The 19,863-nt window shown below is 45.4% G+C and overlaps 1 protein-coding gene across 3 annotated transcripts in view; it reads left to right on the forward strand.

Moving 5' to 3' along the window:
- PRPF39 (pre-mRNA processing factor 39) overlaps window positions 1–19,863 on the forward strand; it is a 271,712-nt gene that overhangs the window by 141,007 nt on the left and 110,842 nt on the right. For all 3 annotated transcript variants that reach the window (XM_033951797.1, XM_033951798.1, XM_033951799.1), the window contains exons 7-8: window positions 669–776; window positions 19,558–19,722. In XM_033951797.1, the coding sequence (XP_033807688.1) occupies window positions 669–776; window positions 19,558–19,722 (273 nt within the window). The remainder of the gene's footprint in view (window positions 1–668; window positions 777–19,557; window positions 19,723–19,863) is intronic.

Raw genomic sequence — 19,863 nt, forward strand, 5'->3', positions numbered from 1 at the left:
TGGCAAGCTAGTTGTCAGAAGACAACCAGAGCCTGGGGCCACAATATAATTTGAATATTGACCAGACAACAAAAGGTAGAAAAAATAATTGTATTTTCTGTTTTGTGATTACAATATGTCAGATTTGTAATGTGTATTCTGCCAGAGCTGGTGTTAGACAGCAGGCATGAACTAGGAATTAAAAGAGAGAAAAAGTCTTTTTTATTTATTTTGTTTACATCACAGAGCCAGCAAGGGGTTAGAGAGGTTGTAACACTATACTTCTACTAAGACTAAGGGGTCCTTTTATTAAGGTGTGCATTTAGCGCACGCTAAATCTGTTACGTACCTTAATAAAAGAACCCCTAAGTATCTTAATAAAAAATTTGGCCCACAACTTAGCCTCTGTTTTAGATTTCAGCACCTTATGTGATTGAGTTTGACACCCCTGGCCTAGAGTGATAGTTGGTGGAGCAGAAAAATGTAAATGAGGCTGTCTACACCAGCTCTTGCGATCGGGGTATAACAATTCACAAATTCCAGAATGATGTGCCTTTTTACTAGAAAGAAGATTATCAAGGGTAAGTGCCTAATCTTCTCATTGACATTTGTATTTGAAATAGTTAAGATATTTTCATATTGCACCATATTAAGCTGTTTAAAATCAAATATTTCTTTCTTTTTGGTAGCTAATTACAGAAATAGAAAATATGCGTCACAGAATAATTGAAATTTATCAAGAAGTATTTAATCACAATGAGCATGAGGTGAACAAAAGATGGACCTTTGAAGAAGCGGTATGATCATTTTTTTTTTCTACCCCCCCTAAGGAAATACATTTAAATTTTAGCCATATGAAAGAATAATGAACTATTTATTTTCCTGCTTGTAGTAATTTTCATTGAACCAAATATAAGAAGAATCCAAATAGTGTAGTATCTAAGCTTTTGCGACCATAGTGAATATTGAAAATCTCAATTTTGAAATATTCTCCTTTTTTTGTTGTTGCTGTGTTTGGAATTAAAATGTAGTAAAACTTTTTGTTCTGTATGTTTAAATATGTTTATTGAGTTTTATAATATAACAAAAAGAACAGTATACATCTTTTCAAACTCGAATCATCCCCCCTCCCCTTCCTCCCTCTCCCTATCCCCCCACCCCCCCAACATCCTTAGGTAACAAGATTCCTTCCTCTATCTATCAAGTTATTACGGGTTCAATAAGTTACTTCGCGCTTTATGAGTTAATGTCAGCCAAAAGGGTTCCCAAACGGAACAAAATGTACGTCCTGTGGGAGTGTCCAGTGATGCCAAAGATAATCTTTCCATTGAAGCTTGACGAAGCATCAGTATTCTCCAGAGTGACACTGTCGGCGGATCCGACGTGATCCAACAATGTAATATTGTTTTCTTTCCCAAGAGGATTGTCCGGGCCATAAAATCTCGAAATCCTTTCGGGGACACCCGGGGGATTGAGTCCATGGTAAATAACAATTCCGGACAAGTAACATATCCATGATGCCACATAGAGGTGATATGCTGTTGCAACTGTATCCAAAAGCCCTGTACCAAAGGGCATGTCCAAAATTGGTGACCCAATGATGCTCCTGGTTGAGCACATTTAGCACACGTGTCAGTAGCACTAATTTGTGCACGATATAAGTAGGCTGGTGATCTGTATAGACGTAAATAGAATTTATAATTCAATTCAATTAGGGTCACTTGACGTGTTACTTTATAGATTGCTTTAAGACCCTGTTGAATGTGCAGTCCAGTCACCTCACATGGTATATCCCCTGACCAGCGGGCAGCATAATTGTCATAAGAAATGGGCTCCAAACTGTCTCGTAAATAACGTAGATGGAATTTCAATGGAATTTGGGTCTGGGCCGTCAGGCATAGCGCTTCCGAAATAGCTTCCTGACTATGATTTGTGAGTCCTGCCGATGGTAGAGATCGAATATAAGATGTCATCTGAGCATATGCCAACCAGTCCCTAGGAGTCCAGTTGTATTCAGTCTGCATCACAGTAAAGGGTGGCACCGTTCCCTGTGCTGTTACCACCTGTGAAACATAATGTAGCTTAGAGGTTCTCCACACCGATGTCGGAAATCTAGACGTCCCAGGGGAAAAGTCGTTATTATCTATGAAAGGCAGGTAAGCAGTGGCTATTGGATTTATCTTTAACTGTCTACATAACCTCTTCCACACCTGTCGCAGCGGTTGAAATAAAATATTTCCAACTGGTGGTGGGGTCCTTGGAAGATGTAAGGTATGCATTAAGTAGCTGAAGTGATATGGGTAGCAGAGTGTTTGCTCAGAAGAAGTAGCCGAAAAATGGCTAGTCCCCCGGAACCAATCACTCAGGTGCCTCATTTGGCACGCCTGAGAAAACAATCGGAGGCTATGAAGTCCCATTCCTCCCTGTTCCTTAGGAAGCATCAAAATGGACAGGGAAATCCTAGCCTTTTTACCATTCCACAGATATGAAGTTAAACATTTCCCAATTTCTTTCTCATGTTTAGATGACAACATAATTGGGAGCATTTGAAAAATGTATAGCCACTGAGGCAAAATCACCATATTATATAAAGCAATTTTACCCATTAATGATATAGGAAAGTCTTACCAAATTGACACTTTTTGTTCTGTATATCCACACAACCTATCTTATAACAGCCAAGTAAAAAATGCATTCCAGATTTCCTTAGAAAATAAAGTAGAAAATGCATGGAATGCTTTGAATAAGCTACAACTACTTGTAATTTAGGAATAAAATTCAAGTGTAAAAGGGTACACCAAGTATATTGCCACATTTAAGCTGTATTGATTCCACATGTTATGTAATATGTGGTCTTATATTCCTCCAAATCCTCACCAAGTAAAGTTCGAGGCAGGTTACAATCAAAGGTCAATTTGTTACCTAGTAGGTAGATACAGTGTGGGATTGGGAATGATTCATATGTTACATAGTGATGATTTACAGTGTTAGATCAAAAAAGGTAAGGTTTGTTACATTGTAGAATCAGGAATGATTCATATGTTAAATAGCGGTTTACAATGTTAGCAGCATTTGTTATGTAAATATGAACATATAATGTAAATTTGGGTTAAGCTAAGTTCTTTTGATACAGTCTCATGGAAGAGCCATGTGTTCAGTTTTTGTCAAAATTCTACTCTTTCTTTTCTGTGAGCCAATGTATTCCTTCAGCAGTGGTGCGACACGATGACTGGATAGTCATATGATGCTTTTGTTTTCCTCTTCTGATAGGTCATTTAAAACAGAGATGAAGGATAAAACTTTGAAAAGGTGCATAGATCATGACCTGGGTATAAAAGTTTGCAAAGGCTTTGAACATGTATGATATTACCCAAGACTCTGCTTAGATAGGCTATCCTTCTAAACTGGATGTCTGACAGAGAAAAGGAGACTGATCAGGGAAGCAACCAAGAATTCAGTGGCAAACTTGAGAACTACAGCCTTCAGTGGCTAATACCAGTCAACATGTGAACATGATGACAATATTCCAAACACCTTTGAGTAGGCCCATCAACAGAAAAGTTGTGGGGGCAATGGCAAAGCTGTATATTTTATGGGATGGCAAGTCTGCAATTTGCTTGGAAGGAGGCCTCTGTGAGGCTAGCAAAGTGCCATATTTTTGTTCTTTATTGCCTGGTAGACTGGTATAATTATTCTTTACAGATGGTTTATTCCTCACTATGACTAGTTTATTCCTCACTATGACTAGCAGGTGGAGACTGAGACAAAAACTTGTGGTAGTATATTAGCTGAGGCTCCCTCTAGCAATCTAGTCTTTCTCAGTCTCCAGATTAAGGTAGGAAAAATCTGTCTCCCTCTATTAGGCCTGTTGGAATTTGCTTTAGGACTCCTGGTCCCCTTTTTAGTGCCGGACGGAGCTTGGACAGGTCCTGATTAGGGATCCTTCTGACCTCCTGGGTGTCCAACCCGGTGGGTTTCGTGCTGGGTCCCTCCCCCCGCCTTCCTCCACCTCCCCACATTTTTGTAGAGGGCCTGAGCTGGCAGCCTGGCCCCCTGGTTGGTCAGGCCTCCAGCTTTGAGAGCCGTGAAGTCTGTTCTGGGGGGGGAAAAAAATCCTGAGGCTGTGCCGGTCTAAAGGGCTCTTTCCCTTTAAAAGTACGCTGCGAAGGGGAATCCTCGTCAGCATCGAGTGCTGGCAGCCAGGGATCCCCTTCGCGAGTGCCTCGCAGCCGGTAGCTGTTCGCAGGGAAGCCCCGACCCCAGCCGCCAACGGTCAGGCAGAAAGGATTTCCTTTCCATGAAGCGGCTGGGGACTCTCTTTACAGCTGATGCCGGCTTGCATGCTTTAGCATCTGGGGTGGTTTAGGCCTTCTAGCCGCTGCAGGTCTACGGAGCTTATTTTTTTGAGTGGGAATCATCTCCATTTTTGTTTAGCCTCAGGTGACCTCACCCCTGTTTGGTGGTGGCAGGTTGTTTGCTGGGATCCTTGGGGAGGGGGGGAGAGTTGCCCTTGACATCCTCTGAGTTGGCTCCATTCAGTGACAGTGCTGTTCCCCTTTTCTCCTCTCACATCCCATCACCTGAGGGTCTCTTGGAACGCTGTTGCTTTGAAAGGAGCAGTCTTTTGGTTTTCAGGACCTGGACCCTTTGGGGGATACGGTTTTTCCACTAGCGGCGGCTTTACGCTCTGTCAGCTAGCGCCAACACATCCATGGGGCACATTTTCCGTGAGATGCTTTTACTGGTCTCTTGCATTCTGGTCCGAGGACACCGTGTCGGAGCCCCCGCGTGTGGTGGATCCCTTACTTTAGGGGATTCGCCCTGTTTCCTGCTCTTTCCCTATGCATCAGGATCTTCGGGATATTATGCTCGCACAGTGGCAGGTGCCAGTGGCACCTTTTCGCTTTACGTGTTCAATGACCTGCTTATATTCCATCCTGGAAGGGGATCAGGACTCTGAAGTCACCAGTGGTTGATGCAGTAGTCTCTGGCGGTCCAGGCAGTGCAGTGCGGCGGTTTGGTTGCTCGTGTGTGTTTTTGCTGGGCCGAGCGTGTCCTTTTCCGTGAGTCTGTTCATTGGGACTTAGTAGAGCAGGAAGTTACCAAATTTGAAATGGGTGCTTCTTATCTCTCAGATGCCATGTATGATCTCTTGCAAGCTTCTGCCAAATCTATGGCTTTTGGTGTGGCAGCACGCCGTACCTGTGGCTTCGAGCAGGGTCGGCGGATGCAGCGTCCAAAGCTCAGCTGTCAAAATTCCCCTTTAGGGGTCTTTCTTGTTTGGTGAGGATCTGGACAGGTTGGTTCAGATCTTAACAGATGCTACAGTGCCGTGTTTGCCTGAAGATAGAGCTAGGCCGCTGGCACGAGGTGGTACTGCTTGTGGGCGTGGGTGTGATTTCCACTGTCTGCGCCCTTGGCGAGGAGATTCTTCTTTTCTGACCCCATGGGCTTCCCAGAGGCCGGTATTTCCGGCGCATGCAGCCTTTTTGAGGGGCCCTCCAGGGTGCTGGTAGTGCCCCCACCAGTTCCCCTGCAGCCCGTCCTACCCAATGACTCTTTGCCGGCGTCTGCTTTAATTCCAGCTGTGCAATTTTTATCCAACGTGGGCAGAGATCACGTCTGATCAGTGGGTACTGGAGGTGATTTGGGACGGTTACGCTTTGGCCCATTCTTTGCCAAGTCATTTTCTTGCTTCTCCCTGTCAGGCAATGTGGACGAAGCAGGCTTTTCGCCAGACCCTTCAAGGATTGCTAGATCTCAAAGCTGTAGTCCAAGGAATGGTGCACAGGCAGGTACCTATTTACTTTGTGGTGCCAAAGCATGAAGGGGTTTTTCGGCCCATCTTAGCTTTGAAAGGGGTCCACAGGCTCTCAAAGTTTCGTTCTTCCACATGGAAACTCAGCGGTCTGTGATTCTGGCAGTTCAGCCCAGGGGAGTATTTGACTTCTCTTGTTCTGAGAGAGGCCTCCGATTTGGGCCTCTCCATCGCTTCCTGCGCTTTGCAATTTTGAGGCAACACTATCAGTTCTGTGCACTTCCTTTTGTCTGGCCATGACTCCGGGGATGTTCACCAAGGTTTTGGTGGTCATCATGGCGGCATTGCGCAAAGGGGCATTCTGATTCTTCCCTACCTAGACGGCTGGTTGATTAAAGCAAAGTCTTTGCAGGAGCGCACCCGGGTCACAGGGATGGGTTGGCCATCTTTCCAAGAGACGGTTTGGCCCCTCTCAGCACCTGGAGTATCTAGGAGTTTTATTCGACACCTCCTTGGGGAAGGTCTTTCCGTAGGCTCGGGTAAGCAAATTGCAATTTTAGATTCGCCTGCTTATGACGTCTCGGTGTCCTCGGGAGCAGGATTTCCTTCAAGTTTGGGGGTCAATGGCGGCTTCCCTTGATGCAGTCCTCTTCAGTATGCTCTTCTTTGGAGTTGGTCGCCTCAGAGGCACAGTCTGAATCATCCTGTACCTCTGCGGGACTTGGCTCGCTGCAGTCTTCGTTGGTGGCTCCAGACCTCCCATCTAGTGCTAGGGACGAGTCTAGATCAGCCGCAGTGGACGGTGCTGCTCATGGATGCCAGTCTCCTCAGTTGGGTAGCATAGTGTCTAGGTCATTCAGCTCAGGGCACCTGGTCCACAGAGGAGGCATCATGGCCGATCATTGTTCTGGAGACCATAGCCATTCGTCTAGCGCTGTTAGCCTTCCGGTCCTTTCTGATGGACAAGTCAGTCAGGGCTGGGCAGAGTCTCATCTGCAGGTCATCTCGGCCTCCCACATTGCAGGCGTAGAGAATGTGCAAATGGACTTTGTATCGTCACGTCCTAGATCCCGGAGAGTGGTGTCTAAGCCACACTGTATTTCAGCTAATAGTGTAGTCTTGGTGTCAGCCCCTCATGGACCTGATGGCCTAGAGCAGGGGTAGGGAACTCCAGTTCTCGAGAGCTGTATTCCAGTCGGGTTTTCAGGATTTCCCCAATGAATGTGCATGAGATCTATTTGCAGGCACTGCTTTCAATGCATGTTCATTGGGGAAATCCTGAAAACCCGACTGGACTACGGCTCTCGAGGACCGGAGTTCCCTACCTCTGGCCTAGAGTGTCAATGCCAAAACGCCCTGCTTCGTCAGTGGTTGCAGAGACGGTCAGACCGAGGGACTGGATGCTCTGGTTCCCCATGGCCAACGGAGGATCCGTTGGATCTATTCCCTCTGTGGCCATTAGTGGGCTGAGTTCTTTTCCATGTTATTCAACATCCAGGCCTGTTGATTATGGTGATTCCAGATTGGCTCAGGCATCTGTGGTATAAGGACCTGTTGAGGCATCTGGTGGCGGATCCTTTTCCTCTGCCTCTTTCGACTGACCGGTCTCAGGGCCTCATTCCATTGTTCGATCTGGGTCCCTTTTGTCTTGGCTTGGCTCTTGAAAGGGACCGCCTAGATAAGACGGGGTATTCAGATAAAGTTATCTTGACCCTCTTGGGGTCTCAGAGATTTTCCACTTCTTGGGCTTTTGTGCGGGTTGTGGCATATTTTTGAGGAGTGATGTGCTGCACGTGGAGTGGTCTCTTTTCGTGCTTCCTTGCCTAACATCTTAGAGTTCTTGCAGGATGGCCTGGATAGGAGCCTGACTTGGTCTTCTCTCCGGGTTCAGCTTGCAGCCTTGTCTGCCTTTCATGGGTCGTTGAAAGGTCAACGTTTGACTGCCATTCCTGATGTTATTCGCAAATTGCTCAAACCTCCCGTGCGACCCTCTCTTCCTTCTTGGGATCTTAATTTAATCCTGTCTGTTCTGGTGCGTCCACCCTTTGAACCTTTGGGTGATTGCTCTTTGAAGGACCTTACTCTTAAAACGGTCTTCCTGCAGCTAGATGTGTTTCTGAGCTTCAGGTTTTCTCTTGTAGGTCTCCCTTCCTCGAGTTCTCTAGGGCAGTGGTCCCCAACCCTGTCCTGGAGGACCACCAGGCCAATTGGGTTTTCAGGCTAGCCCTAATGAATATGCATGAGAGAGATTTGTATATAATGGAAGTGACAGGCATGCAAATCTGTTCCATGCATATTCATTAGGGCTAGCCTGAAAACCCGATTGGGTTTCAATCGCATGCAGATTTAGAATTTTTCTGCTGGTTCTAGTATTTTTCTAAGGCCGGGGAGATATAAGAACAGCATCTATGTCTCAGCAGGCTTAGCTGGTGAGCTGTGAGGACACTTTCAATGCAGGATTCCAGTTCTATACAAGTTCTAACAGTTGTTGCCATATGTTTGTTGTTTTTAACCTCCTGTTCGGAATATTTTTGCTATTTTCAGTTAGTATTTTCCTAGGTTCTGCTTGGCTATTCGGCAGACTGGATTGCTAGAGGGAACCTCAGCTAATGTACTACAACAAGTTTTTGTCTCAGTAGTGAAGAATTAAACCATCTGTAAAGAATAACTATACCGGTCTACAGGCAAACAGAAAGAAAATTAGCAGATAAGAACCTAATTTCTCCTTTCCCAACAAAGAATTATTATTTGAGCATCTTGTTGTTTTTAACCTCCTGTTCGGAATATTTTTGCTATTTTCAGTTAGTATTTTCCTAGGTTCTGCTTGGCTATTTGGCAGACTGGATTGCTAGAGGGAACCTCAGCTAATGTACTACAACAAGTTTTTGTCTCAGTAGTGAAGAATTAAACCATCTGTAAAGAATAACTATACCGGTCTACAGGCAAACAGAAAGAAAATTAGCAGATAAGAACCTAATTTCTCCTTTCCCAACAAAGAATTATTATTTGAGCATCTTAGTATGCTTCAATGAAGTGGGAGGCCTAGGGCAGCACAAGTATGGATTTTGCATTGTTGATACAGAATCTTAGGCTCCAAATAGTGTGGATGGTGGGTTGCAGTATATCATATCTCTGCTGTAGTGATGGCCCCACATAAGACTATCATCTGGGGTATAAGAAAACAAACAAAAAAAATCTGTGCTTATGAAGGTGTGTTGCAACAGCAGCCAGACACTTCATAATGCCCTGGGAATTGAGGAGAGGTCTAAAGGCAGCACCCAATATTGGTGGTGGTAATTAAGGACTGCCAGTGGTCAGAATGAATGCGAGTGTAGGCATCCTTCAGATCTAATAAGGCAAGCCAATCATTATAGCTTAGCCAGCATGTTCATTTTGAATTCTGTTTTAGAAACAAGATCAGAGTTAAAGGGACTAGCCCAGATGCTCCCTGATATTTTGAGAATGAGAGAGAATCTGGAGGAGAAACCTTAGTCTTGTTGAAAGATTGGGTCATACTCAACCCTGTCCACCCTGTGTTGCAACAAAGACATAGAAACATAGAAATAGACGGCAGATAAGGGCCACGGCCCATCTAGTCTGCCCACCCTAATGACCCTCCCCTACCTTTGCTTAGTGAATAGAACCCACGTGTCGATCCCATTTGGCCTTAAAATCAGGCACGCTGCTGGCCTCAATCACCTGCAGTGGAAGACTATTCCAACGATCAACCACCCTTTCAGTGAAAAAGAATTTCCTGGTGTCACCTTGTAGTTTCCCGCCTCTGATTTTCCACGGATGCCCTCTTGTTGCCGTGGGACCCTTGAAAAAGAAGATATCTTCTTCCGCTTCGATGCGGCCCGTGAGATACTTGAACATCTCGATCATGTCCCCCCTCTCTCTGCGCTCCTCCAGCGAGTATAGCTGCAGTTTGTCTAACTGTTCTTCGTACGGGAGATTTTTGAGTCCCGAGACCATCCGGGTGGCCATTCTCTGAACCAACTCCAATCTCAGCACATCTTTGCGATAATGTGGCCTCCAGAATTGCACACAGTATTCCAGGTGGGGCCTTACCATGGATCTATACAATTGCATAATGACTTCCGGCTTACGGCTGACGAAACCCCTGCGTATGCAACCTAGGATCTGTCTTGCCTTGGATGAGGCCTGCTCTACCTGACTGGCAGCCTTCATGTCCTCACTGACAATCACCCCAAGTCCCATTCTGCTACCGTTCTTGTTAGGATCTCACCATTAAGGGTATAAGTCTTGTATGGATTATGTAATGTAATTTATTTCTTATATACCGCTACATCCGTTAGGTTCTAAGCGGTTTACAAAAAATATACATTAAGATTAGAAATAAGAAAGGTACTTGAAAAATTCCCTTACTGTCCCGAAGGCTCACAATCTAACTAAAGTACCTGGAGGGTAATAGAGAAGTGAAAAGTAGAGTTAGAGGAAAAATAAAAATAAAATAAACATTTTAACAAGACAGCATTGATCTAAATACTTTGGAAGGTAGAAGAGAGGAGAGAAAGGAATAGAAGCAGAAGGGGGAGCCGTTGAACAGTAGAATTCTGGAGAAATTTAAATGATAGAAATAGAACAAAACAATAGATAAGATTAAAGATAAATCGTAAGCTGGAAAGAAAAATAAAATAAAACTTTGTCTTCAATCCACGGTTTCAGCGTCAGTGATGAAGTGGAGCAAGTAAGTTTAGGAGGAGCGATTGACGTTTCCAGAAAGGGCTTCTTCAGGGAAGAGACTTGGCAGACAGTCCCAGGATGCCTATGTCTCCTCCCCTGCGATGTTCTCCCATCCATGCATTCCCTCCCAGACACACTGCCCGTGCCCCAGCCGCTCCAAGGAGGCTTATGGTTGCCTAGGTGCATGACTTTGCATTTTTGGCATTGAAGCTAAGTTGCCAGGTCCTAGACCAGTGCTCCAGTAGGAGTAGGTCGTGCATCATGTTGTCGGGCATTGAATCTTCGTCCGTTGTGCATTTGCCCACTACATTGCTTAGTTTGGCGTCATCGGTGAATAATGCTATTTTACCTCGAAGTCCTTCTGCCAAGTCTCTTATAAAGATGTTGAATAGGGTCGGTCCCAAGACCGAGCCCTGTGGTACTCCACTGATCACCTCCGTCATTTCTGAGGGGGTGCCGTTCACCACTACCCTTTGAAGCCTACCACCAAGCCAGTTCCTAACCCATTTCGTCAATGTGTCAACTAATCCTATAGAACTCATCTTGCTCAGCAACTTGCGGTGTGGTACGCTATCGAATGCTTTGCTAAAGTCCAGGTACACGATGTCCAGGGACTCCCCAACATCCAGCTTCCCCATCACCCAGTCAAAGAAGCTGATCAGGTTGGATTGGCATGATCTCCCCTTAGTAAATCCATGCTGACGGGGGTCCCGAAGATTTTCCTCATCCAGGATCTTATCCAATTGGCGTTTGATCAGAGTTTCCATTAGTTTGCTCACTATTGATGTTAGACTCACTGGTCTGTAGTTTGCTGTCTCCATCTTTGAGCCTTTCTTGTGGAGTGGAATGACGTTAGCCGTCCTCCAGTCCAACGGGACACTGCCTGTACTAAGGGAGAGGTTGAAGAGCGCTGACAGTGGCTCTGCCAAGACATCACTCAACTCCATAAGCACCCTGGGGTGTAGGTTGTCAGGCCCCATTGCCTTGTTGATCTTGAGTTTTGACAGCTCATCGTAGACACTGCTGGGCGTAAACTCGAAGTTACTAAACGGGTCAACTGAGTCAGCCCTTGTCTGTAGTTGAGGGCCAAGCCCCGGCGCTTCACGGGTGAAGACTGAGCTGAAGTATTCATTTAATAGTTGGGCTTTTTCGGAATCTTTTTCCACATAGTCTCCGTTTGGTTTCCTAAGACGTACAATCCCGACAGAGTTTTTACTTCTATCACTGATATACCTGAAGAAGGATTTATCTCTCTTCTGGATGTTCTTTGCCAGAGACTCCTCCATGTGGAATTTAGCCTCCCTGACTGCTGTTTTGACTGCTTTTGACTTGGTCAGGTAGTCTGCTCTAGAGTCCTGTTTCCCCGATTGTTTGTAAGAGATGAATGCTTTTTTCTTCTCCTTGATGAGGTCTGAGATCTCCGCATTGAACCATTGCGGCTTGTTGTTTCTTCGCCGCTTACTTACTAATTTAACATAGCGGTTTGTCGCTTCTTGTATGGTGGCTTTCAAAGTCGACCACATTTCTTCCACGCTATCGGTTTTTGCTTGGCTTTGTAGCGCCTGGTGAACAAAGGAACCCATGTCTTGGAAGTTTGTGTCCTTGAATTTGAGGACCTTGGTCAGCGTGTTAGATTTAGTGAAACCTTTCCTAAGATTGAACCATACCATGTTGTGGTCACTAGAGGCCAATGTGTCGCCCACCGAGACCTCTGTGACACTATCTCCGTTGGTAAGTAATAGGTCCAGTATTGCCTGATCCCTTGTTGGGTCCAACACCAGTTGCTTCAGACCAGCTCCCTTCATAGAGTTTAATAGCCTCCTGTTGCTGCCGGAATCGGAGGTTAGTGTATCCCAATCCACATCAGGCATGTTGAAGTCACCTAACAATACTGTGTCCCTACGCAAGGTGATATTTTCTATATCCCCGATTATTTCCATATCCAGGTCAACCTGTTGTCTTGGGGGTCTGTAAATTACGACAAGATACAAGCATTTTCCTTCCCTCTGGCCAAATTAACCCAAAGGGATTCCCCAGTGTATTGGACATCTGAGATTCTTGTGACCTTAATGTCATCTTTAGTATATAATGCTACACCTCCTACCAATCTGCCTTCTCTGTCCCGGCGAAGCAAGTTGTAACCCGGTATGACCATGTCCCACCCGTGGGAGTCTGTGAGCCAGGTCTCAGATATTGCCACCACATCCAGGTCAGCATTCCTTATTTCTGTTTCCAGCTCCAGGATCTTGTTTCCCAAACTGTGTGCGTTGACGTACATAGCCCTCCATGTTGTATTTTTGTTACGTATCAGTGGGGATATATCTGCTTGAGCTACTTGAACACCTACAGCAATATTTGCGTTGTATATGTTCCCCCTGGACCCAGAACTACAATGTGTATTCCCCCTAGACCTGGAATTACAATGTGGCCCATACTTATGATGTGAATCTACCCCCGACTCGAAGGTGTGTGTACTCGCACGTGCTGTCTGTTCCTGTCTGATCCGACGCCACTCCTCGATTGGCTGCAGTCAGTTCTCGGGCAAGAACTGGCTGAAGCCAATCGGGGAGCGGTGCCGGACAAGACAGGAACACAGACAGCACGAGCCTGCATTCTACGCCGCTGTGTCCGAACTGAAGAAGAGCTGTCTGGCAAGGGAGACAGGCAGGAGCGCAGAAAGGGGACTTTAAAAAAATGTACCGGGAGGTGCCTGTTCTGTCTATGGAGAGGGGGTGCCTGTGCTGCCTATGGGGGGGGGAATGCCTACTCTGCCTATGGATTTTTCGCTCTATAAGACCCTGTCCTGGCCTACCACCAGAGTGGGTACAGGGCATGGCGGTGGGAATTTTTTTCTTGGGTTTTCCTCCTCTATAGGTGAGTGCGTCTTATAGAACGAAAAATACGGTATCTTCAAGTTGAACATGACTCCCTGATTTCACATCTCTGCCTATTGTGTCCAGGAATTTCTGATATTTGGACCATGGACTTGTGTTATGAAGTTTTTTGGATTTTTTTGAATGCTACCTCTGTAACTACAGATTGATGGGGGTAGCTGAGAGTAATCATGCTCTGGAGCAGAAAGTACTAGAACAAATTGCAAAATGTCTGGAGAGTAGGGTTTTCCAGGTATTTAGTTGTAAGTCTTGTAGAATTTGTTGCTGGTAATACACAGTCACATTTCCACTAAAGTATACATATTGAGAGCTTTAAGTCTGTCTCTATTAAGTCTCGGACTATTCCTCACATTTTTCTTGGTCCTTCCTTATGTTTTCCACACCATCAGGGGCGTCTATTGAAAATTTTGGTATCATTCGCAAACAGGCAAATCTTACCAGGTAACCCTTCAGCAATATCGCTTACAAAAATGTTAAAAAGAACAGGCCTAAGAACCAAACCTTGATGCAAACCAGCGGTAACATCCTTTCCTCAGAGTGATCTCCATTGACCACTACCCTCTGTTGCCTTCCACTCAACCAGTTCCTGATCCAGTCCATCACTTTGGGGCCCATATCGAGGGCACTCAGTTTATTTATTAGATGCTTAAATTTAAATACATCGCATCTAGTGCACTCCCTCTATCCAATTCTCAGGTCACCTATCCAAATAAATTGATCAGGTTTGTCTGATATGACCTGCCTCTAGTGAATCTTTGTCGCCTTGGATCCTATAATCCACAGGATTCCAGAAACATTGCCATTCTATTTTAAAAACGTTTCTGTTAATTTATTTATAACAGAAGTCACTTACCGGTCTGTAGTTCCCTACTTCTTCCTTACTTCCACTTTTGTGGAGAGGGATCACATCCACCATTCTCCAGTCCTCTAGTATCATTCCCTACTCTATAGAAGCATTGAAAAGGTCAGCCAGTGGAGCTGCCAGAACTTCCCTAAGTTCCTTCAGTACCCTCAGATTTACACCATCTGACCCCATTGCTTTTTGTCCACTTTTACTTTAGCTAGCTCCTCACAAACACAATCCTCTGAAACACATGTTTGACAGTTCCACAGTAAGAGAACTTCACACATCACTTGCTATGTGGCATATTAAATGAACTCGTAGATGGATATGTATTAGCATTACGGGAGAGAAGGGGTTGAATCTTTGAACCTAATTTGACATTTGTGCTAGACTATTTTAGGGGAAAAGGAAAGATTTGTTGAACTTAGGACTCAGTACAGACATCTGCACCATCTTGGGCCCTCTGGAGACACAGTTAAATATAGCTTGGAGAACCTACAATTTTAGCAAAGTCCCTGTAGATGGAGTTTTGACCTGATCCTACTTGGATTCACCAATATTGTCTATGGATTCTTTTAGTTTAAATTTATTTTATTCAAAGACAATATACTGTACAACATTGAAACAAAGTGTCTTATTTTGTTAATCTTGCAGAAGAAAGCAATTGCATAGGAGAATATCTCAATTTTCATAAGGCAACTGAACCATCAAGCTGGCAAAACCCCACGATCCTACCTATAATACATCTGCACCTATTGCACTCTCATAAAGCAAAGATGCATATACCGTATATACTCGATTATAAGTAGAGATCCCCATTTTTTCCCTCAAAAAAAGAAGGAAAAATGGTTGACTCAAATATAAGATGGGGGCTTAATATTCAAGTGCCCTGCCAGGGCCTGCACCCTAATATTCAAGTGCCCTGCCAGGGTCTGCACCAGCACCCCCTCCCTAACTCCCTCCTCTGCCAGGCTCTGCAGTTTACCCCCTTCCCTCTATGCCAGGCTCTGCACCCTGTCCCCCCCTCCTCCCTCACTGCCCTGTACCATCTCCTTCCCAGTGCCTTGCAGGCCTTCACCGGGCCTGCCGCAGGACCCAGTAGTCCAGGATATGAGGGATCTCCTGTTCCAGCCAAATCCAACGCACACAAGCTGTAACCCCCACTGTGGTCCGATCAGGACTCCACAGAGCTCCAAGTGGTTACACGAAAAAAATACACTAGCGTGTGACCCGGACTGGAGTCACCCTGCAGGACTGAACTGACACACTCAGGAACACAAAACATAAACCACACAAAAAGAAGTATTTCACTTTTACTTCTCCAAACATAAAAGTCATCAATCCATACAACAAGGATGAAAAATGGCTGAAGGAAAACTTCCAGCAAAGCAAAATACCAAAATGATGACAAAATAAAACAGCTCCAAAATAAAGTCCAAAACTTTCACTTGTTATTAACTCAGTCCAAACTGCCTCTGAGGATTAGTTCTCCTCAGAGCTTGCACTGCCTGCTCCCAAGCAGGATTATTCACAATACAAAAATAAAGTTCTTTGCACTTGTTCTCATACTTTACAGTCCTAAAAATAAAGCCTCCGGCATCCAATATGCTTCTGCCGGGCAAAGGAGAGTGTCCCAGGTTTTGCACAGAAAAAGCACTAGTATGGGCTTTCACAATTTCCCTTCCTGGGTGTCAGCAAAACCTCTCCCCAAATGACACTCCCAGCTTTACAAGAAACCAAAAATGCTGAGCTCAATCAATCAGCTCCCAAAATCAAATAGTCCCAAAAAAACAAACAGTTTCTTGAAAAAAAACAAAACAAACCTCACTGTTTGCAGCTGGTAATTAAGCCAACTTCCATGATCTCAGGTAAGTCTGCATCAGCTTCCACAAAGCTTTCTTGGACTTCCATCGGACATTCAGCTTCCAGCAAAGACAGTTCCTCAGCTTGTCCAGTCTCCTCCACTTCCATCGGTGTAGGCTTAGTGCACCTGCTTGACCCAGGGAGAATCTCAGGGAGAGCAGGTTTGAACCTCCTCCCTAGCCGGCCTCCCTGTCTGTTCTCCACTGTGGCTTTTTGTATCTTAGGGACACGCCCTAAACTGGCTGTGTCAGCAGGACTACCGTATTTGCCGGCGTATAAGACGACCCCCCAACTTTTACAGTTAAAATATAGAGTTTGTTATATACTCGCCAAATAAGACTACCCCTTCTTCCGCACACCTTCTGCACAACAAATAAAACTTAAAAGAACATCAGAATTTATTTCAACAATTTTAATTAATTCACTAAAGCTGAATAGAACAATAAACCCATGGGAGCTGCCATGCTATTTGTTTTCTAAACTGTTAACCAAACTGAAACTGTCAATGATAGAAGGAAGATAACACATAGAGGGAGAGAGCAAGTGCCGGGCAAGTCCCTAGCAAGTTTGCTGGCATGACAGTTTCCCTTTAAAAGCCTTCAAAAGCCTCCTGTTCGCCCCCGCAACTTCCTTAAGGGCATCTTTATCCCTCTCTCATTTCTCTGCTGACCCCATTTCCAGCATCAATCTCTCTCTACTTTCTCATTCCGGTCTCTCCCCTTTCCCTCCTCTAATCTCCCTGCCAGCTATTTCCTTCCTTTTTACCTTCTCCCTTCCCTCCTCCCCCCTATCCAACAGTAGCTCTCTTCCCAACTCTTTCCCTCTTCCCCTCCCAGCAGCATCTCTCTTTCTACCTCTCTCCAGGTGCAGTAGCAGCTCTCCCTTTATCCATCAGCTTCCCAGCCTCCAACAGTGGCTTCCTCTCCTTCCAGCAGCTCTCAGTACTTGCTGCAGCAGTGATTTCCTTAGGCAGCCTTGGGTCCGTTGCCGCCTCTGAGGAAAGGGGAAGTTGCCAAAGTGAATCATTGCCCTGGTAAGTACAGAGCTGCTAGGAGAGGAGACAGCCACTGTTGAAGGCTCCCCATGATCTTACTCCTGCTGTGCCCTGCACATTCGCGACCCCCCCCCCCCCCCCAAGCCGGCAAAAACAGCTTTGCACCGCAGGCCCAGCCGCCCAAGACGAGTCGGAGGCCCCTACCCGCCGCATCCTGCACGTGGGCAGACTCAGCACAAACGCTGCTGATGGCCCCAATCGGCACGCTGACCTCCCCGCACACGCTGACCATCTTCTCTCTGCCTGCACTTTCCCCGCGACCCTCTTCGGCGACTCAGCAGGGGCAGCGATCAAGACAGGCTGCAAATGTCGGGACCTTCCCTCTCTGAGTCCCGCCTATTTTGTTTCAACTTCCTGTTTCCGCATAGGCGAGACTCACAGAGGGAATGACCGCCTGTCTTGATCGCCCGAGGCTGGGAGGAACAGAAGATTTCTGCAAACACCATCGGGGCAGAAAATTTAACGGGTCCATCTCGCCGGTGCTGTGCGGACCAGCAGGAATTTTCTGCGGACCGGCACCGGTCCGCGGACCGGCGGTTGAAGAACTGTGATGTAAACAGTACCCGGCGTATAAGACGACCCCCGACTTTGGGGAGGATTTTAAGGTACTGAAAAGTCGTCTTATACGCCGGCAAATACGGTAAATGTGGCTCTTGAGCTCCTCCAGTGGTGACCTGAATACTGATCACCTAACTCATGTTCAGAAGATCGGGCACCTTCTGGTGGTTAATAGGAAAATTGTCAGCCTCAGAAACAGAATGAATTTTGCCCACTCCTTTCCTGGCTTTCCTTTGTACCTTGTCTTCAGACCTAACTGGGACCTTGGCGGGTATAACACCTGGATGGTCACAACACACACACACACACGGTGGGCGGGACAGGAGGAATCCCTTCTGCCGCCTGTGCCTGCCAAAATTGGACATCCACACCTCCCCCCACATACCTTTCGGGTCCCTCGTAGCCAACCAGTGCACAGAGCAAGAACGATCTTCCTGCTCTCTCTGTTTGAGGCTGCTGGCTAATTAGTTGCTGCGAGTTCTCAACTCGTGAAAACTCGCAGCAGCCAATTAGCCAGCGGCCTCGAACAGGAGAGCAGGAAGATCGGTTCTGCTCCGTGTACCAGCTGGCTACGAGGGACCTCAAAGGAACGCGATGGAGGTGGAATCAGCCAGCAGCCTCGAACAGAGCAGGAGGGCAGGAAGATCGCTCCTGCTCTGTGCACTGGCTGGCTACATGGGACCCAAAAGGTACGTGGAGAAGGTGTGGATGTCCAATTTCGGCAGGTACAGGAGGCAGAATGGATTCCTCCTATCCCACCCACCGTGAGGCTGCCAAAGAGTCATGGGATGCGCCGGGGGGTGGGGGGTTGGATTCGGCCGGAGCGACATCAGCATCCCTGACTTTCTCCTTTCTGCATTGAATTGATAGCTATTCAGGGGGGAAAGATACGTATTCTCCTTCACCCAAGCCTGATACAGCAAGATTATCTTGGCAGTTGATAATTAGGAGATTAACAGCAGGAGGTTTGGAACAGCTCAGCAAAATGCTACCACTCCATTCCTTGGTGTCACATACTTCTCTAATGTTTAACAGAGGCTTATATACTCAAATCAAAGCAGTTTACAATAAATCCAAAAAGAACTAGGGATTCTTTTTTAAACCAATATGCATGAAAATGATAACTGTTTTGAATAAGCGAAAGTAATTCTACTGGTGTCACTTATATTTAGATCTGGGTGGGGAAGGCACTTCAAGAATATTTGAAAGTGCTCATGTAAATTTCAGGAGCTATACTCCTTGATTCCAGTGTCATCTGAAACAATTATAACTCTTCTGCGTTGGGAAACAATGAGAAGAAGCAAATTAAAGTTGATGGTACTTTCTGCAAGCTTCAATTGATGCAAATTTATTAGAGTACTATAAAACATATGCTGCCATACAGAAGAAAGCAAACATAAGTGTAACATGAGCTTTGCCTGCTTTTTAGTGCTTTTCACTTGAATTTTAACCTATTGAGGCTGAAACTTTTATATTGTTTAAGTAGTTTTGGCTGTAAAACAGAGGGGTTGTTTATTAGCAGTTAGCACGTGCTGTCTGGTACAGGGACCATTTTATTCCTATGAGCTCTTCAACAGAACACATACTATCAGTTAATAAACTAGTCTACATATAATTGTTAATGTTCAAATTAAGAAAAAAATGATTGTTGTTTTGTTTTGTTTCTGCAATTTTAGAATTTGCTAAAAATTGCTGTCTGGTTATTGAGTAATTTGATTTTGACAATTACCTCAATTAGATTTTTTTATGATCCAGAATTGCAGTGTAAATAAACCACAGTTTTGGGGAGGAACAAAATGCTGGATGGGATTTGAGATATCAAAACACTTGATCAGTCTATAATTGTTGCAAACATGGAGGTCTGTTTTGCCATATTAGTTTGTCTTGTATTTGGTTTCAGATAAAACGGCCATACTTCCATGTCAAAACTTTGGAGAAAGCACAGCTCAGAAACTGGAAAGAATACCTGGATTTCGAAATTGAAAATGGGACTCATGAGCGTGTTGTGGTTCTGTTTGAGAGATGTGTCATTGCTTGTGCCCTCTATGAGGACTTTTGGATAAAGGCAAGGATGCACTTTCTGCCCGAGTTATGACTGATTGCATAATTGTTCTAGTAACTAACCAACTGTATATTTTTGAATGTTCATATATAACTGTATCTGTTGTATTAGGGGATGGTCTGCTTGCAACCAGATTTGACTGCT

Source organism: Geotrypetes seraphini, chromosome 7 (assembly GCF_902459505.1).
Source record: "Geotrypetes seraphini chromosome 7, aGeoSer1.1, whole genome shotgun sequence".
NCBI classification, from domain to species: Eukaryota; Metazoa; Chordata; class Amphibia; order Gymnophiona; family Dermophiidae; genus Geotrypetes; species Geotrypetes seraphini.